Source organism: Dendropsophus ebraccatus, chromosome 6 (assembly GCF_027789765.1).
Source record: "Dendropsophus ebraccatus isolate aDenEbr1 chromosome 6, aDenEbr1.pat, whole genome shotgun sequence".
Classification (NCBI taxonomy): domain Eukaryota; kingdom Metazoa; phylum Chordata; class Amphibia; order Anura; family Hylidae; genus Dendropsophus; species Dendropsophus ebraccatus.
The window spans coordinates 78,494,685-78,516,130 of NC_091459.1; the positions used below are offsets into that span (position 1 = coordinate 78,494,685).

General features: G+C 37.4%; 1 protein-coding gene across 7 annotated transcripts in view; it reads left to right on the top strand.

The window, feature by feature from the left end:
- MECOM (MDS1 and EVI1 complex locus) overlaps positions 1-20,528 on the top strand; it is a 430,268-nt gene extending 409,740 nt beyond the window's left edge. For 4 of the 7 annotated variants that reach the window (XM_069975239.1, XM_069975238.1, XM_069975244.1 and 1 more), the window contains 9 exons: positions 293-416; positions 2,724-2,750; positions 10,959-11,125; positions 11,912-11,989; positions 12,368-12,537; positions 12,968-13,112; positions 15,752-15,976; positions 16,070-16,253; positions 18,620-20,528. In XM_069975239.1, the coding sequence (XP_069831340.1) occupies positions 293-416; positions 2,724-2,750; positions 10,959-11,125; positions 11,912-11,989; positions 12,368-12,537; positions 12,968-13,112; positions 15,752-15,976; positions 16,070-16,253; positions 18,620-18,754 (1,255 nt within the window). In that variant the 3' untranslated portion in view covers positions 18,755-20,528. The remainder of the gene's footprint in view (positions 1-292; positions 417-2,723; positions 2,751-10,958; positions 11,126-11,911; positions 11,990-12,367; positions 12,538-12,967; positions 13,113-15,751; positions 15,977-16,069; positions 16,254-18,619) is intronic. The other 3 variants (XM_069975242.1, XM_069975241.1, XM_069975240.1) reach the window with 2 other exon arrangements.
- The last annotated feature ends 918 nt before the right edge of the window (positions 20,529-21,446 follow it).

Genomic DNA, 21,446 nt, shown 5'->3' on the forward strand with positions numbered 1-21,446 from the left:
ATATGTAAAATAGATCCATAATGTCTCAGGCCTGTTTTTTAGTACATCCATGTTTAATTATTGGCTGTGGGGTGAAAGTGAAAATGCTCCAACTAAGGTGTTCTCAGTGTCATTGACCACCTTCCACTGTGAATTTACTCCACTTCTAAAGTTTATTGTAAATTCTACCTTGTATTGTTTTCTGAGTAGAGTGTTAAGAATATATTTAAAAACCAAGGCTTACAATACAAAAATATGTTGTGCAAAACATGATTTTTCTTTTCTGATCAGCCATTTGTTCTGTATTTGTCAGAATGACTGATGATAACCTGAGTATCGACAATTGCAGGGTAGAAAAGAGAAAACTAATGGATCCACTAGAGGTTCTCAAAGAAAAATATTTAAGACCTTCCCCTGGATTCTTATTTCATCCACAGGTATGTGCAGAACTGAGATTTAGAACTATCCAAAAACACAAGGGATATATTGGTCCTTTAAATGTACCAATAAATTGGTTGAACATGTGTCTTTTTTCAGTAGTAATAACTATGTAACTTCATTTTAAGTGCACTTCTAGTTATAATTGACTTTGCATAAATCAGTAGTGTAAGGGATGAAAACAAACTTTGTAATATATAGAAAAACATGCCAGATTTTTAAATCCTGGATAACATCTCTTAGGGTGGCCATACACCTTCAATAGGTGTTGACTGAACGGTCATTTGGCTAACAGCTCTTTCGCATGTTCACCTCTTACACATGAACATTTGGCACTGAACTGGCAACTGAACTTTCATGTCTTTACATTGAATATTTGTAAGGTGTATAAAAGTGTATTTCTCGTGAAGGGGCCTTAACTAATTTTCACTGAGTATCTACTAACTCATGAGATTATTACAACGTGGCAGCTCTGCTCACATTATCTATATTCCTGGTCATCTAGGAGGACTTTTACACTGAGTGCGGGCAACCAATGTGTAATGTGTTATCAGGGTATCTTGTAGATTCCAATATCGCGGTATGTGTGGACGTTCCAATGTATCCACATAATGTAATGTGAAAATTATTGGAATAGAAAAGATATCTCGACAGTAATGGATTTGTTTTAGGACTTCCTTTTAATGTTCCTTTTAATATTAGTTTCAGTTAAAGAGTTGATTGTCTTATAACTATCTAATGGAGTGGGGGAGTCAATACAAAGTGTGAAATAGATGAGATTGTTTTGAAACCGGAGTTGTCTGAATCAGCAGCGGTTCATCAGCAAATGTTACCTTTATGGATTCAAAAGACACAACCGGGGAGGCCATGAATAACAGGGAAAGTGAGTTATGGCTTCTCTCCAATTAGTGTAATGTATTGACATCTGCAAACAGGTGCACTCATTCTTCCATACAAAGAGGCTCTTCTCCACCAGGGAGTAAATGCATCAGCTTCAGCTTCATTTGCCAGGAGAAAATGTATTAACCTAATAGTGTGATATTGCAATGCTCTTGCAAGGACAGTTTAAAAAGTGTGCTTGGTTTATGTCCAAGAATGCTGTCACTTAAAAGGAGGAGACCTACTAATATTATGGCGAAAGATACATAGATCGGTAGATAATATGAATTACTGACCACTACAATATTTGTTTGGTTCACTCTCGTTCCTTATTTTTACACATGGAATTTGCCTTTTTTTGGATGTTGTCATATTTGCCATTCCGATATATTTACATATTGGTATTTTGCAAATCTTTAGAAATGGTATTATTTAACTTGGCATGCAGTTTATGTATGTATGTATGTTCTGGGAAATAGTTTCACAGCCTGAAATATCTTCAGATTACAAATAGCAGCTTATGTTTATTTGATGTAGTGTGAGATGTTCTTATGGGTTGGTCAAGCCAGTATATCTAAGATCCTTGGGGACATGAAATAATTCCATGTATAGGGAAACTGAATATACTATTAAAAGTCAATTACTTGTTACAGTTCATGAGGCTTCCAGATTTGTGACAGTAGTGCACATTAAAGGCTAAATTTGGGATGTTGAACACTCAGATAGCATTTCACCAAGGCTTCAGTTTGGATTCATTTCAGGTTTTGCAGCAGATTTCAGTGTTCCAAAAGAGTTTCTCTCCCACTAAGCCCCCCCCCAAGCCTAGCATTCACATCACTTTCTGACAAAAAATTAGCTACTCTATAAGTCAATGTCAGGAATAGCCATAAGAGGGAGAGGTATCTTTTTATTGTGTCTTCCTTGCATCCTCTTTTGGCTTGGCTTTGACTCTAAACTGAATTAAAACTATGGGGGAGATTTATCAAACTGGTGTAAAGTAGAATTGGCTCAGTTGCCCCTAGCAACCAATCAGATTCCACTTTTCTTTCTTAACAGGTTCTTTGGAAAATGGAAGGTGGAATCTGATTGGTTGCTTGGGGCAACTGAGCCACTTCTACTTTATACCATGTATGATAAATCTTCCTCTATACGTGTAAATCGAGCCATACTGATATAAAGTGATTTTATGAAAGGATTTCTTTTTTTTGTTTGAAATTTGTATAGATTATAGTACAATTATCTACTTAATCACGTGTCGCTTGCACTGTTGCTGTGTAGCTGCAGTCTAAAGAGAAGTCATCTTGTTATGCAGGGTACAAATTTCTTCTTTTTGGGTAATTCTGCCTTCACCATAATGTCCACAATAATATATATTTTGAAACTATTGTAGACTAGAAACTCAATTATTGTCTCTATCTTTCTAACAGTTCCCACTGCCTGATCAGAGAACCTGGGTAAGTACTTTCCCTATAAATATAAATGTACGGTTGTGTGTGTGTTATAAAGATTGCTAAGGCTAAGGGTCCGTTTACACACACAGATTATCTGACAGATATCTGCCAGATTTTTGCAGCCAAAGCCAGGAATGGACTATAAACAGGGAACAGGTCATAAAGTAAAGACTAAGATTTTTCTTTTTTTCAAATCCATTTCTGGTTTTGGCTGCACAAAAATCTGGCAGATATCTGTCAGATAATCTGTGTGTTTAAACGGACCCTTAAACATACAGAGTAAACACAATGATGTAGGTTTGGAAAATGCATGCTATGTGGCATTTAGGGGGTTGTAAGTAATACGGTTGCTCACCCCCACTTAGCTTCTATCTTTCCACATGAGGGGGCAGGTATAGCTTCCAATCATCATGTCATTATGTTGCTTTGACATTGGGCAGCTCTCGGGCATCACACACACCCTTGAAAGGGTGTCTTGAAAGGTATACTTCCAATGGAAAGAGAGGAAACCAAAGCAGAAGGCATCAGCCATATTCTGCTTCCTTTACAACCCCTTCAATCATTCATCTCTAATACGAAGAAAGTACAACCATGATGGTGACTTTTCATGTACTTTTCTTATATTGGATCTTGTTTACATCTTTATATATTCACACAACTCTGAAAACATGTAATATGTGAGTTTAAAATAAGCAAGGGGAAAACAAAAAATCCACAATTCTCCTTGTTCCAAATATTATGAATGGTATTCAAGTGGTTTATTGACATTTCCTCTGTCCAGAGTTAAATTTAGGTGATATCCTAATGGAAAAGTCCTATCTATTATGTTATCATCTTGAATATCAAGGAGGTAATGAATCACTGTTTGTTAGTTATTGACCCTTATGTTGAACTTTACTCTTTAGAAAACATTGCAGTGCTCATAAATTAAGTCGTACATGTCTTCTCGATAAACCATCACAATAAATACAAGTTTTATAAGTAACAAGCAGCGCTACAAACCACATGATTTGAGATTTTCCCTAGTGATAACATTAATATAAAACAGGGTTTCTCATGAATAAAGTTATGTACAATAATGGTTTTCATATGTACGTTTAGAATATTTATATCATTTGTCATTTATTGGCCTTTTATATTTCTGATTTAAAGGAAGTAGCGTTTCTAATGCCTCCCAAGTACACCATAAAAAGCAGCTTCTCAAGACATGGACCCAGAAATCATTCCATTACATTTGTACAATATTCAGTATGATGAAAGTATATAGATTCCTATGGCCAAGTATGTGTTGTGATTGGCTGCTATGCCTGGCATATGCAGAAGAAAGGAGCTTCATATTCTAGCTATGTCAAGTAAAGATCATCTCTAATAAAACCACCAGTTTTCTTCCTGGACTATCACATAAATTCTGTACTATGCTATTTAGAGATGATGTATCTGCTTACTTTAAAATGTACTGTAAGTCCACCCCTGTTGAGATTTGCTGCATAGCATTGAAAAATTTTATAATACTCTACAATACTCAATAATTGTAGAATTGTTGCAGATTGTTGCAAATATTTCGACTGTCCCATGCATCTAAATACATGTGGTTGCCCCTAAACAACCCCATTGAGATGAGTAGAACAGATTTTCACATGCAGCAGATTTGTTACAAGAATTTCTGCAAAATTGGACTACTGTATTTCATCTGCATGTCAGTGAATTTTTGCAAGCCCCTCAGAAAAATGGGACAGTTGTAGAAATTTCTAAAGAAAAAAAAAATCTGCTCCATGTAGACATATCTTTATGACTAACAAAGGAGCCTCAAGTTGGTAAGCCACAGGTTGCAGACAGTATATTACAGTACTACAGTATATTTGCTACCTAACCCAACTAAACATTATGTAGCAGAATTTATTTTTCCCAATTCAAAAACTTGTTTCTCCCAGAGATAGTTAACTTTAAAAATGTCAGAATAATGCTAGCTCTCACAGTGAGGCCAGATGCACACAGCTTGTTTAGTGGCGATCTGACTGTTCAGGAGCTCATTATATCATTTAGTATGATGTTGTGAACTTCATTTACAGGGACATGTTCAGCCCATGAAATACGGGCAACACATGGACCATTGTTTCTATCAGACTTTATAACATGGGCACAACATGCAGACTGAGGAAGTCCTTAACACCATTTAGATCATGGGCCTCCAATCATGTGACAAAACGATTGCATTAAACATTAATGTAGACTATATCTTACAGATTTCGCTGAATAGTCTGCATACAGACACCTTCAATTGGCACCCTTAAAGCGACTGTACCCACAATCTGAACCCCCCCCCCCCCAAACCACTTGTACCTTCGGATAGCTGCTTTTAATCCAAGATCTGTCATGGGGTCCGTTCGGCAGGGGATGACGTTATTGTCATAAAAACAACTTTTAATCCGGCAGCGCTGTGCCTAACAGCCGGGGCTTACATTTGTATATGTATTAGGCTGGCACAACTCTCTGTCCTTCCTCCCCACCCTTCTCATCATTAGGAATACTCCAGGCAGATTGCTTCCTATTCCCCACCTGTGGCAGCCCGGCACATGGGCTGGATCGTTAATACACCTGTGCAAAGCTCAAACAGCAGTAAATGTTCCTGGATCATTCCTAATAATGAGGAGGGTGGGGAGGAAGGACGGAGAGGTTGTGCCAGACTAATGCATATACAAATGTAATGTTAGAAACAGCGCTGTAGGATTAAAAGTAGTTTTTATGACAATAACTGCATCACCTGCCGAACAGACCCCAGGACAGATCATGGATTAAAAGCAGCTATCTAAAGGTACAAGTGGTTTTGGGGGGGTCAGATTGTTGTTACGAAGTCGCTTTAAAGTTGGCCACTTTATAGTAAAATTGTTCAATGTACAGTATTGGTACATGTATGCACTACACTTACTGATAGCAGCTCCCTATGTACCTCATAGAGAGCTAAAATTAGGCTCTCCTCCTCCAGGCTGTGCTGTCCTGCTCTGTGGTGAGTCTGTTTATAAGACAGCTGAGATGCAGGAGCATGTGACCATGCCCCTTCCCCCCTCAAAGGTCCACCACTGAGCCTGTATATGCCTGTGGAGGACACTGGGGGCGGGGCACGGTCACATGCTCCTCCATGTCGGCCATCTTATAAACAAACTCACAACAGTGTAGGACAGCCCAGCCTGGAGGAGGGGAATCTGATATTAGTTCTATGAGGCACACAGGGAGCTGCTGTCAGTATATACATTTAGTACACTTACTAATACTGTACACTGACCAATTTTACTGTGAAGTGGCCAACCCCTTTAATAAGGATAAACTGACAGTAGAACTTTATTATTTTCCAGTGAAAATAGTAATCCTGCCTAGGCCTAGTTCATCCGCAAAGATTATTTTAGTTAGCATTTCTGTACCAGTATTTGTTAGCTACAGTAAACCTAAAAATATCCATATAAATAAATAGTGTGTTCCTCCCTGAACATAAACCTTACATACATACACATGTCAAAGCTTGTAATTTACCTAAGTGCTTGATATTGATTGGAATATATTATCCATATAATTTGTAACCTAACACTGTGACTCTTAGGAGCTTTATTTTAAAATGCTGATTTAATTTTGCTACTCATTGTTTTCAGCCACTTCTAGCTGTCTACAATAATAACTTGATATTTCGAAGGGCGGGCTGGCTGATTACATTATTTACACTTCTAGAATGTCTGGTACATGTGTGCATGTGAGATCAGGGCTGTGCATACAATACTACAGTCCCTTCCTCTGAACCTCTTTACATGTAATGCTAATAATTGAAAATAAATTGGCTTTGAACATGCCTTGCAGCTATGAATAGATATTACAGTAATAGGCTTTGTGTGCCATTTTCCATGTAAATAGGCTATGATTCTAAAGTATCTCAGCGCACAAAAATGTCAAGTGATTTAATACCTCTAGATAATGGAACTAACCCGAATAATAAAGGGATATAAATAATGATATTTATTATCTTTAGGAAGGTACTTATTATTCCTAACTATTATATGTGCTTTCATAACCTCTGTATGTTTCTGTCACAGCTAATCAGCCCAAAGGCCAGAGGTCATCTATCATTGACAAACCCTTTTCCTGGTGCAGTTAGGCAAATATGAAATTCATTTCTTACCCAGAACAGTCAGTCCGGCGAGATTAAAAGCTGCAGGATTCAAATTGCATGTGATAAAAAATTGATTTTTAATAAATAAAAAAATAGAAGGGTAAAAAACCCCTGAAATGCTAATTCTCCAGATGCTTGAGTTAGATAATGGCATTGCTCTGCAGGGATGGAATTACCTGCTATGAGATCAGCAGTAACATTACAAAGCTGTCTGCCCTGTGATCAGTAAGTGTCAAGATCCTTCATGTTGACAAATGTGCTGTCCATAAGAATCTGTGGAAAATGTTTTAGCAGCAGGATGATTATGAATCAAACCTATGTGAGCCCGCAGCCCTCGCTGCATCCCAAGACTTTCGTATTTGTTGCATGACAAGTAAATGCATCTTGACTTCCCTCTGAGAATTTTTTTTTCCTGCTCTGCATTTGAAAGACACACAGCAAATTGGTAATGGTATTCTGTACACTGCAATTTGTATTCTCTATTAGAATCTCTAAGCATCGAACACAAGGCAGGCCTGGAGGTCATGAGGAAAAACAAAGCATATCACATACAAAAACTGAAACGGAGCATTGTCTGAAATCTGTCAAGTTTCAGCTCATTCTTAGGATTAAGGCTATGCTCTAATAAAGTATTGGTTGGCAATGGAGTAGGGGGTACAAATGTTGTAGTCACCCTGGGGCCATATAGACAGAAGGGACCCTCTGCTACAAAGGAGTAGGCCAGTATTATAAAGGACACATAGTAAGTACGGGGCCTTATTACACATTTTTGCCTTGGGACCTGAAAGCTTCACGTTACTCCTCCTGTGATAGGGACCAAATGCAGCATTTATAGAATGGTCTTAATCATAATTTTAGATGACTGAAAACAAATATAGTTTGCAATATACTATGTAGGTTTACTATTCAATGGGCCGAGAAGTTAGATCTTGCTCGACATGAAACAGAGCTACAGTTGTACGTTTATTTAAAACGAATAGATTGTATTTCTCGGATACCGACGTAATAGAGTCGAATATATTTGAACTGTTTGTCTTGTGCAGTGGGATATATCATTGAATTAAGAAGGTTTACATTTCAATGTAAAACTTTGTTTTATTGATACCCTTTTCACTGCAGTTACTGTACTGTTAAAACTTCATATCTAAATAAGAGTGAAACATTATTTTACATTTGATCTTGAGGCTTTAATAGGGCACCTTTTAAGCAAGTACCTCGTAACTTTCACTTTCACTTATAAAAAAACAAGTCTATTAAATCCAACCTACTCTTCTAAACAATTGGTCAAAAGAAACAAGAAATCCATCTGAGGTTGTCTGGAAATTGTACGTAATTGTTTTATAAAAAAAACAAACAAACACATTAGTATTTGTTTTAAAAAAAAAAAAGGTTTACTAAATACCTCTTATACATACTTGTAACTTATTCTTGCTCATTTTGTCTAAGAGCAATGCATAATTTGATAAATATGGCCACTTTTACTTTACAACAGACAAATTCTACAAGTACACAGCATGGCATAGCAGGGGATACCTGTTATCTGTCATCACTGCTCTCTCATTAGGGTATACACTTCATTATATATTGCTGTATGCCACCTATATTTATCTCAATGTTACATTATATGCTATATGCCCCCTGAATTCCTGTACTGCTGTGCCTCTTGATGTTATTTAGGCCCAGAGCACTCACAGACACAGCTAAATGATGGGAGATAAATGTGATGCTAGTTGTTAAACTCACTTTAGCAGTGTCTATGTGGAGCTCTGTTTCTGAATAACATTAAAGACACAAGACCCAGCTGTAGTTAAGGTGGCAGGTTCAGGCTGTCAGGTAACTGCAATACCCATACCTGCAGCATGTTTATTTTTCTTTTCTTTCAGCTGTGTTTGCCCTTCTAACATTATGTAGAAACGGAGCATTGGACCGACACAGCTAAAGTGGGGATAATTGCTGGCAACTCTCCTTCCTACTGTCATAAGCTATGTCTCTGGGCGCTCTGTTCCTACATATAGAGTGACTACCTTAATTAGTCACAAACCAGGAAGGATAGCTGATAGCTGTCCCTGCTATGTTATGACTAAACCTGCCCTGCGGTATGCTACTAAAGACAAAAAGAGAAAACATAAAAGATAAATATTAAAATGCATTTAGCAAAACATTTTTTAAAATCTATTATAATGACTTTTAATGCATCATGTGTTTTTTTTTAACAATTGCTGGAGAACCTCCTTTCTGGTGGTTAGAATAAATCCACTGGCTCACCACCAGTTTCTAGTAATCTAGTACACATAGCCAGAAATATTGTTGCTCTCAAAAATGGTTTCAATAGCACTTAAACGCTTTCAATGAATTTGCCATGACAGCTACCTCTAGTGGAGAGTTCTAAAGTCTTACTGCTTTTAGGAAAATTGACCCCTCTATACAGATCTGCTCTGGTTATGGTTATATGCCTAGGTATAGAGAGATCTTTAGATAGATCTGTCTATTGACATTTTGTACAGTCATCATAATTTTGGACATAGTCATCAGAGATCTCCTCTAAGCTGTCTTTTTTCCAAACTAAATAACCTCGGCTTTGATTAGTTGTTTTAAAGGAGAAGTCAGACAAAATTTTTTATCAAAGTATTGTATTGCCTTCCAAAAGTTATACAGATCAGCAATATACACTTATTCGGGAAATGCATGTAAAGTGCTTTTTTCCCTGCATTTACTACTGCATAAAGGCTTCACTTTCTGGGTAAAATGGTGATGTTACGACCCGACTCCCAGAGCTGTGCGGGCTGTGGCTGCTGGAGAGGATGATGGCAGAGGGACACTGAGGGACACAGGGCACTGGAGGGACACTGAGCATCCCTCTGCCATCATTCTCTTTAGCAGCCACAGCCCGAACAGCTCTGGGAGTCGGGTCGTGATATCACCATGTTATCCAGGAAGTGACATTACCATGTTATCCAGGAAGTGAAGCCTTGATGCAGTAGAAAGTGCAGGGAAAAAAGCACTTTATGTGCATTTCCAGTAATAAGTATATATTGGTGATTTGTATGACTTTTGGGGGCAATACAATACTTTAAGAAAAATTTTTTTGCAGGACTTCTCCTTTAAAGTATAGGTCATGAGGTGGGAAAGTTTCTTTGGTGGCACCAGAACAGTCAAGCATGACCCTAGTATTTGCAGTATTTCCTATATATGAGCACTCTCAAATAAACCAACAATGCTTGATTTTTAACAAGCATTGCCTCCTAAATTCATCCTTGTGTTATGTGCACTTACAGTAAGCCAACTGCTTTAAGTCATTTTCATTGTACTTAGTCATAAAAGCATGTGCTCTGTTAACCCCACCATATACATTAAATGCTGTTCACAACAAAACACATTTCCTGAATTTTTTTATTTTTCAATATGGAATCTATCATTATATTGAATTTTATAGACAAGTCAAAGCAGATGGAATTTTTGTCTTGTTAATGGTATTTCGGGATACATCTGCTATTCAACAGACCACCTGTGTGGAAAGAAAATGAGCTGGCACCCGGACAGTTACATAAATGGTTGTTAAACATAAAATATATCTTATCAAGGCTATAGAAAAATAAATGCTGACGTACGGGCAAATTTAATTGGGTGTCTGAGTTTCTTTTCAACTTTTTTTTTATTGAGTTTGGGTATAAATATATGTTACATTATATTGTAGAAATGCACACAATGTTTTTATTGTGTGTGTCATAAAGTAAAGATATTGTCAGTATGAAAGGGGGGTGTTATGTGTTTGAAGAGCTTTTATAATCTTATAGTAGAGCTCTGCTATTGGCCTATTATTTTCATGTATTATTAGATTAATATATGCTGAATTTAGACTCATATTTAACTGAAACTTATGATTCTATAAAATGGGTAAATGTCTGTGTGTTTTCATTTTGTTAGAACATGCAAGTTAATGACAAAAATATTATTTTTTTCTGGTATTATGTGTTCAAATTTGTACTGTTTACTAGCCATTAACTGCATGGTTTTCGGTTCCTTTAATTGTACTGTATATTTTCTGGTTTTCTTTGTAGATGTCGGCGATAGAAAATATGGCTGAGAAGTTGGAAAGTTTTAATGCCCTGAAACCAGAGTCCAGTGATCTGTTGCAGTCAGTTCCGTCTATGTTCAATTTTCGAACCTCGCCAACTGCCCTTCCAGAAAATATTCTTCGAAAAGGAAAAGAACGATATACCTGCAGGTACATAGAGGCAATGGAAATCTGTACTATTCCCCCCCCCCCCCCCCATCTGGATGGATATATTTAACTTGTGTTTATCTGTTCATCAAACATCTATGTAACATCTAGGCTCCCAGCACTTTTACTAACCTGAACTTAGAGCAGCATAGATCTCTATGTTAGTGTAAGTATATTTCAGACTGTTGTAGGACCTGTTTTGCAGCCTTAAGGGGTAAAAAAGTCTCAATAGAAATTAAGAAACAGGAAGTTAAAAAATAAAATAAACCAGTATTATATTGACACTACCAACAGAGACTCAATTCAAAACTTAGGTGCAGCATGCACACTAATGTCAGTGGGGTCAGCTGGGCACCATTAGTGTCTGCTTTGATGGGTCAGCACTGCCATCATCTGTTATATAACAGAAGCCATGACTGTAATGTGAACAGAGGCTAACGATAAACCACCCAAACTATAATAAATGGCACCCTCATGGGATTTCCACTCGCAGGAGGGAATCACGTATACATTGAGGAATGTACTATGCTGATGACACAAATTTACTGGAGATGAGAGTTGGTAAGGGTGTGATATGTTGGAAGGGCAGATAGTCATGTGATGACTGAGCAACTTTTTCTGGCAAACTAGCCATGGAACTTCATGTAATAATACAAATGTATCTGAGGGAAATGAGGAAAAGCTGATAAGAGGCATACAATGGAAGGCAGGTGTGGGAACAACAATGATGAAATGATAAAACAAGCAAGTGATGTAAACATAATTTTCCTATGGTCTCTATTGTATTAGGTACTGTGGAAAAATCTTCCCCAGATCTGCAAATTTAACTCGCCACCTGCGGACCCACACAGGAGAGCAGCCTTACCGGTGAGAATTATTTAAGCATCGTACCAAGTTGCTTAATTCCCTTCTAGTATTGTGACAGTTTAAGATATTTTTTTTTAAAAACACAAAAGTAGTTTCAAATGATCATTTATTTTGAATGGATTTTTCCCCCATATGTTGACAGTATATTGTTTAGATTAACAGCATCCACAAAGTAAAGATCCAAAATCCATTGTTATTCATTCATGGCTTAGGTTAGAAACCCCCTTTGTCACTATTTGCTTATTATAATAATTAAGCAAACAGCAAATCTGGAATTCCTGTAAAGAGCCGGCTTTATTAAGGATTATACGAATGATCAATATTTAGCATGCTCATATTTTCCAGACTAATTTTATATTTTTAACTAATTTGTTTTAGTTGCAAATACTGCGACCGATCCTTCAGTATCTCTTCAAATCTCCAGAGACATGTCCGCAACATCCACAACAAGGAAAAACCATTTAAATGTCATCTTTGCGATAGATGTTTTGGACAGCAAACCAACCTGGATAGACATTTAAAGAAGCATGAGAATGGCAACATATCTGGTAAGCAATACTGTTTTGTTTTTGTGCTATTGTTTTTCATTAAATCTATGTATATTCCCATTGTTGGAAGATTTGACCAAAAGATGGCAATAAAAAGAGGGTTGTCCAACAAATTCTGTTAGTGTTACTATATAGAATGATTAAGGTTAGGTTGTATAGTCTCTCAAAAGCACATGGGGAAACACGTAAGCACCCTATGCTTAATACATACATGTGCTGTTATTACGTTTATGGTATATTTTGACTGCAGCATGGGTTCTGTTTAGTCAATAAGACATTAATTTTATAAAAAGATTTTTCACAATTTTCCTAATGAGGACAAACAAATGCAAGTGTTGCTTTAGCATTCACGACTGTCTACTTGCCTCAAGACAAACTTTTGAAATCACCTAGCCAATGCATTAAACCTGGCCTCTCTTCCTTCCAACAGGTACAGCCGCATCCTCCCCTCACTCAGAGTCTGAAGGCACTGGTGCCGTTTTGGATGACAAAGAGGATTCTTATTTCACTGAAATAAGAAATTTTATTGGGAACAGTGGTAATACCAAACATTCACCCTTAAATCCAGAAGAGAGGTAAGAGATTCCTGGCCATATAACTTAATTACAATTATAGCTGCATTGGGGAAACAGGTGCTGAACAGAGCAGATGCGTAAAAACTTCTTGTCTGACAGATGTTATAGCAGTTTATGACTCTACTAGTTTATTGATAAAAACAAAATACTGTCCTTTGAAATCCATAATCAGATTTTGAGTAAGAAGTGTAAGGGCCCATTCACAGTGAGCAAAACAGGAGGAAATTTAGCAGAACTCACGCCATGGACTCTGCTTTGAAGCCCATCTGCCCCACTGTCTCAATCTGACATTACATTGAGACAGTCAGGCGGGAATACGAGCGGAGTGTGCAGCGCCAGTTCCGCTCAGAATTTCTGCTCAGTGTGAGCGGGCCCTAAGAAGTGTCCTTATACTCTACATAGAATGGAATGTTTTGGAAAGGGTAGTTGACTACACAATTTTATGCAGCAAAAAAAAAAAAAAGAAAAAAGAAACAAAAGTTACTGCGAGGTATACTCCATTTTTTTTGTTTTTTACATTGATACATGGGTACATATGTCGAAGTCTTCTGCAAGTTTAGGTTTAGATTAGGCTAGGATCACACTACTTTTTGTGTGCATCTTTAAATGGATGGCAAAAACAGATGCTGCTGTATGTCATATAGCAGGATTGAAACCTCTTAAAGTGACTCTGTACCCACAATATGACCCCCCCCAAACCACTTGTACCTTCAGATAGGGACAGAGAGGTTGTGCCAGCCTAATGCATACACAATCTAGGCCACGCCTGTTGGGCATGGGGCTGCCAGTTTAAAAGTTGTTTTTTAAGGCAATGACTGCATCACCTGCCAAACGGACTGCAAGACAGATTTAGAATTAAAAGCAGCTATCCGAAGGTACAATTGGTTTGGGGGTGTCAGATTGTGGGTACAGAGTCGCTTTAAACCAGCCAGACATACAAGTTTTTATACCCCTGAAAAGGAAAGAACATACATAAACCTACGTATTGATCATGGTGTAATGGGGTAATAAAGCCAAAATGAACATTTCCCTATCTCCATGCTAAGCTCTTTTCCATTTATTCTCTCTTTTTTTTTTTACTGTATAGTATAGTATTGTGTCCGGTAAAAAACACTGATACATTGATGAATGTTAAAATGACAATGTATACAGCGGCATCAGTTTATTGTATACATTTCAATTCTTTTCAAGAGTATAATCTTGTGTCCTTTTAAATGTAAACATAAGTGCAGTGTGAACTAGCCTTACATTGAATTTGGTAGATGTGATCCATCAGCCTTGTGACAATGGTATTTTACAGCATGCTTACATAAATACATTATTAAAATGCCTATATTATGAAGATACAAAACCCATTGTGTTGTTTGTCAGTAGCACTTCATCATGTGTATTCTAGACCAGTAAACATTCAGTTTTGTGTGGGATAGGGCTTTTTCCTGTGATCCTATCCTACATATATGTTCAGTTATTTCTATACCCTATATTACATAAGAATTACCAATCGCAAGTGTTTTTTGTACCATTTATTTAGCTTTTATTGATTGGTGGCTTTCATTTAACATCTGGATACAACATGTCCTTAAACAGGAAGTTAATAAGGAGAGAGGGTCATAGGGTCAGTCAGTGTTTCCTTTTTAGAATTCTGCATTCTGACTGCATTTGATGGATATTTTATCCCTGGCAAATTACTGAACTCGGAGCAATAATTAGCAAATCTGTTTATTCAATCATAAAGCGTTCCTTTCTTTAGGTCCAGTGCATGAAACCTTCATCCATGAGAAATGCGATGTAGCATAACTAGTACCATTATTTAGGCTGTGCTGTCTACATATTTTTTCTTTTTTGAATTCCTCTGGTTCCTACTATCATTATACTCTGATAAAAGATCAGAAGTCGCTGGGTGATTTGAGTGTTCCAGTAATTATCCTGTTTGACTCGGACAGACTCATTGCATATTTAGTTTTTCTGATTTAAATACATCATTTCCTGACTCTTTCTTACATTGATCCTTTTAACAGTGTTGACTTTTCAAGTTTCCTGGTGGGGGTGATGTACATGGGAGGAGAGACTGCAAGAAAAAATAGACCCAGAATAGTGAGGTCTTAATTCACCAAGGAAGCCCATTGTCTGGGAAGTGTGATACATGATTTGGAGAATTACTGACTCATTTCTAATGTGGTTACAGATGATTTAGTAAATAGATTATTTCCTGAGAAGAAAAGACTCATTTTGTAGATTTGACAGAAGTTGCTCTGTTCTGTAGCTATATAAGAGCAAGAAGGTTTAAACGGAATCTAAATATTTTCCTTAACAATTCACTTAAATAAATAAATTTATACATTTTGAGTGCTATTTACAACAGTACGAGTTTCTGTTTTTTCTATACAAAGATATAGGGAAAAAGGTGGGAAAAGTACACATCCAAATTTTTTTTTTTTTACGCCACATCCACAGAATAAAATAGCCTACAAAACGGTTAGGTTGAGATAAAACGGAACGCAAAAAATAGACATGACTTGAATCAATACACCCCACCCCAAAGCAGCAAATTATATATAATAATCTTAAATCCAAATGCTTTTGAACCTGTACACTTACAGGAAACATGACCTTCATATGTTTTTTATGTGTCTCTTTAGAATGAATGGTGCCCATGATAAAATAATGCTGACTGGACAGAATTCTGATATCTTGGATGATGATGAGATTGAAGATGATACAATCCTAGATGAAGATGAAGAAGAAAATGATATTACAGGGAAATCGATGAAGGAACCCAACTCAAGCCTACTTGAAAATTGCAATGACAATGATTTTGAAGAAGCAAGTAAAGCTGAATTAAACTGCAAAGTCTCACCCACCAGGTAAGTGTGAGTTTTCTGATCAGTCGCAAGCGGTGAAATTTATGAGTGTTTAAATTTTTAATTTAATACAAAATTTATTGTTGCTGTACACAGGTATGATGATGAAGATTTCAAAACTGGTCTATCTGCCTTGGATCACATAAGGCACTTCACAGACAGTCTTAAGATGAGAAAAATGGATGAGAGTCAATACAATGATGATGATCTTTCTACTTACACAGCTTCTCATTTAACAGAAGACCTAAAACAGCCAGTATATAGGAAGTCCAAATCCCAGGTAAATGGCTAGTGACTTGCTCTTAAAATATAATACACATTATACAGAGAAAAAAATATCAATTTGCATGCCTCCTATGGGCTGGCATACATGTACACCCTCTTAATTCTTCAACAGAAGATGTCAGGGGAGAGATGGATTGACATGTTGGATATAAGGGATGAGTGAACTTACAGTAAGAGTTTGCACTAGGGCTGCATCCATCTTCTCCAGGTGGCAGGACTCAAATGCCAATCGATTGGGTTTGTGTGAACTCAAAGTAAAGCCCGTTTTAACCCCTAGCTGCACCAGTCAGTTATAATATGTCTTTGTAGGAGGTTAGTTTCAGCACGAGGACGTACTATTACTGACTGCCATTGGATCCCCGAAGGTCGCCGGCATTGGTGGATCGGTAACGATGTGGTAAAAAATACATAGAATTACAATTAAAATCTCTGCAAAGAAAATGCTAAATGTAAATTTGAATACTTGAAAGGGTGAAGATTTCAAAATGGGACAAATTATGGGGGTTTCTAGTATACAGGGCTCTAAAATATACTCCAAAGCGGAACTCATGCCTAAAGAATTTCTCAGTTTGACATTTTTATGAAAAATCTGAAAATTGCTACTAATATTAACAGCCTCTAAAAAAAGTGAAAGCATGTTCACCAAATGCTGTTAATATAAAGTAGACATGTTCTAGATATATCTAGAATTAATAATTTATGTAGTATTACTATTTTACTTATTGTAGCATAACAGCATGTTTTAACCCCTTAACGACTGTGGGTGTACATTTACGCCCCCATTGCCTGTGCCTTAATGCAAGACGGCGTGAATGTACGCCCTGGCGCGGTCCCGGTGTCAGGCACTGAACAGCAGGGACAAGACAAGATAGTGAGCCCTGACGCTGACCCCACCAACTGTCCCTGCCAACTGGCCAAAGTCTGCCCTAAAATGGCACAGCAGAACCAAAACACAGATTAACCATTATATGGCCAGACAGAACTCGGCAGGTGAAGTCTGGTGTGTCTCCCAAACAAAGTGAGCAGATAAATCAGTGTTCACACACTGCAAAACAAAGCACAGAATACAAGAAAATCAGCGCATTCTCGGCCGCACAGCACGGGCCGAGGAACGCATCATGCTCGGCAAAGATACAATCCTGACACCCGGCCTATGGAGCAGGCTCACGAACTTAGCTTGCTCCATATCCGGTGAGGACATGCTGCGATCTGCAGCCAGGCCCTCACCCTCAATGGCAGGCTGCCGCGATTGCACGGCAGCCCGCCATTAACCCCTTAAACGATGCGAAATAGTATTCCCACACAGTGAATGGCGTGAACAAAAAGTGGTAAAAAAACGCAGAGATTGCTTTTTTTAATTACATTTTATGTATAAAAAAATTAATAAAATGGGATCAATACGTTTGATTTAGAAAAAAATGTTACTAATAGAAACTAGAGATCATGACGCAAAAAATTACAAATGCGCTATAAGAGTTACAATAGAGCCATTTTAAATACACCTAATTGCAAAAAAAGTTTTACTGCTAATAAATCCTAGTAAATATGCATATCGACTGTGATCGACCTATAAAATAAAGAAAAAATGCCAGTTTTACCGCAAAGTGCATTATGTAAACATGGAAGCCCCCCAAAATTTGTGGAGTTATTTATTTTATGGCAGATTGAAAGATGCCATTACAAAGTACACCTGTTCCTGAAAAAAACGAGCCCTCACATGGCCCTGTAGGTGGAAAAATGAACGTGTTATGGGTCTTAGAAGCGAGGAGGAAAAAACGAAAACGCAAAAGTGACAATTGGCCCGATCCTTAAGGGGTTAAAAGCTGTAAAACCTCCTCTCAGCTGGTGGCATCTTTTGTGGGTGCTGTAAAATCTATCGCTATTGGCTGACTTTTCTGTGTAAACAGGGGATGTGCAGCTGATAGCAATACATTTAAATGTCCATACTAATTATGTGTGGTTATGGCTCGTGTGGTGTGACTGCTCGATTAATCATGCCTTCTGAAGGCCCTGCAAATGAGTGCCAATCAAGCTGAATGGCGCTGCCTTGTGTCCTTGCACGGCCTCATATCGGCCCATGTAAAAGGACCTTAACTGTAAATTTGCTCATCTCTGTTACATATCTTGACCCTTTTGTTCTCCACAGCCGCCACAGCTGTTGCTATCTCTTCTCTTTCTATTGAGTATGCATGAATGTGGGGCTTTGCTAAGATGAGAGAGAGAGCGGAAGGCAGAATAAAAAAAAAAAAAAATAACTTTACAAACGTTATAAAATGGATCAGTATTAGAAAAGATTTAATAAAACTATATTAAATAGTAAATGTTTTACATTAGTTTAACATTGTTTTTTCTGCATTCAAGGCTTATACAATGATGCTGTCTCTGTCTGACCAGGAACCAATCCATGCAACAGGCCACAATTCCTCCAGCATGTGGCACAACATGGCAAGAGCAGCTGCAGAATCCACCGCTCTACACTCCATTAGTCATGTATGACAATTCGGTGGCATCTCCTTGGGACCAAGTCCAACACTTCGCATGGCTCTTCCATATGTGACTATTTTAGGGAAAAAAATACAGAAAGGACTGAAGAGCAGGATGCCTTATTACCTGCGGGTCATATCAAATCCTGGTGACCTTAAATGGAATAATTTAAGAAAAAAAGAAACTATTTATTCTCATTACTTTGTTTTGCACAGAAAAGGCAGCTGCTGATTTCCTGAGCAAAAAAAAAAAAAAAAAAAGACAGAATATGAAATCTTTGGACTTTGGGGGACAATGAGTCTTCCAACTCTTTCTGTGTTACCTTGACACATGTACAAGCACTCAAAACTAAAAGATAAAAAAAAAACAAAAAAAAAAAAACATTTTTTTTATACACACTGATTTACTAAAAGTGTGGCAGAAAGTGTCGCTTCATTATAGACAATTTCTATAACACAAGCTTCCTGTATTTAAACACTTTGAAGACAGTAGTTATTTACAAATGTACATTATCACTTAATGTAGAAAATAACAGGGAATCATTTGTTCTTTCCTTTATTGTCTTAATAGTTTTTTTTGGGGAAAAGCAATTATGTGTATATTTGAATTTTTCAACGTTCAGTACTCAAAGAGAAATTAAGTCGATAAAGGTCCATCCTAATTGCCGATACCACTAATATATCTGACAGTTCAATGTTTGCCAAATCAATGTGTTGAAATTTTATTTTTAGACAATCATGTCAGTGTTTTGACTTATTTTTTTTTCCTGCTTGTATACTTGTATTTATTTCTTGTATTTTTTATTGTTGGCTCCAGATAGCACTGTTACATTTATTATGTTGTCAAAGGCACTCACACATATTGATTTTGTCTGGATACAGATTTATGTGTGTGCAGATTTTTGTGTTTCAAATTTTCTAACACATTATTTCTTTAAGATGAAAATAGATGCGAATTTTAGTTGTTTTTTTGTAATACAATTTTGTTCACTTGTACAAATTTGTTTTAATTTTCTTTATGAGCGCATGATTCTCCTGATTAAAACTGTATTCGTTATTTTATGCTGTTTGTCTGTAAGCTTGTGTGTTGTTTTGTTCTTGTTAATCCTGTTTTGTAAAATTAAGTGTTCCAATCTTGTTTTAAAAAAAAGAAAGTGTAATTTCTTTTTCCATTTTTGAGGGACCGATTTTTTTTTTTATAATCTCATTTGGAATAATTGAGGTACTTTTCTTTAATTGTTTTGTATAATTGTAATTGTTACACATTCAATACATTATTTTGGGAGGAGTAAATACATGACAATAAAGAACTACAATGTTGGAGGGTTAGTCTTAATTCCATTCTGTGAAAAATACTGTTGAATTTTGTTATTCTATTTCCTTTTAATTCTTATTAATCAAATACATGCCAAAATGAAACATTATAAAGAATGTATACTTACCCATCACCAGCTCCCTGACTGCCACTGGGCTCCAGTTTTTTTTTTTATTTTGGCTTCCTGGTACATTACGACCCAGAGCAAAGTACCCCCTCAGCTAATCAGAGCCCAGCAGGGGTCTGTGAGCGGTGATGCAGCATTGCAGGGGTACGGGGATACATTTTTTTTTTTACTATATTCCTTCCTGCCTTTAGCAGATTATTCATGAAGGCTGGATTTCTCCTTTTAATAAGGCATTATTGTTTTTACAAACTTTGCATACCTTGAATTCTCAAACACCCCCAACAGGTCATGTGCACCCTCTGAATAACATGTCTCTCTTTGCACCCCACATTAAAAGTGCCCTCTTTGCATTAACAAAAAAATAAATCAAATTCAGTTATCCCTGCTTCAATGCAATGTCTCCAATCTTCCTGACTCATTCTTGCATTAATACTGCATGGCACCACCTGTGGCAGGAAGGGGGATTCCCTGCTTGTAGGCAATGGGCCTAAACAGTCTGTGGCCTGTAAGAGTACAAAACTTATGAACTGAGGTGCCTCTCAGCCAACAGGCTCCATAGCATGCCAGGTGGCCTGCCTACATTGGAGGTATGTCACTGTACTTAGGGTTTAGGCATGGTATAACAAAATAAAAAAACAAACATCACAAAAGAACAGAAAAAGCTATGTAATAGATGCTCAATATGAAAAGCAACTGTCAGAACTTACCTGGTCAGCAATCCTGTCTGCAGGGAGCTATATTTTGCAGCTGTGAATTCTCCAGGCTTGCTCCCACACCCAGGGAGACTTTCTGCCAGAGGCTTCTGGAGTGACAGGCCTACAGTTACTCTGAGCAGGGAGTGTGTCACACGAGCAAATAGGAGAGCCAGGAGGCCGCACCGTTCTGTAGAGCTGGGCACTCAATTTAAACTACTTTGTATCTTTTAGCTATTCCTCTCATAGTCCATGGCTTGTTCTAAACATCACCATTCCCCAGCGGTTTGTGTACAGTCTTTTCTGTCCCTTGTTTTGTTCCCTTACTTGAGCTTGTCTCTTGATTTTGTACCTTGTTCCTGCTTGTTTTTTGATCTCTGCTTATTTTACTGATTATCTTCTGGTTCTGACTCAATACTGTTACTGCTCTCTTGGTGTAACCTTTGGTTTGGGTATTTGACTTTGCTCCCGGTTCTGATTTGTGATTTTTACGTTCCCGTTTGTTGCTGATGCAGACTGATGACTTTTATCCCTGACTAGCCCTGCACATAGCAGTGAAGGGATGTTGCCC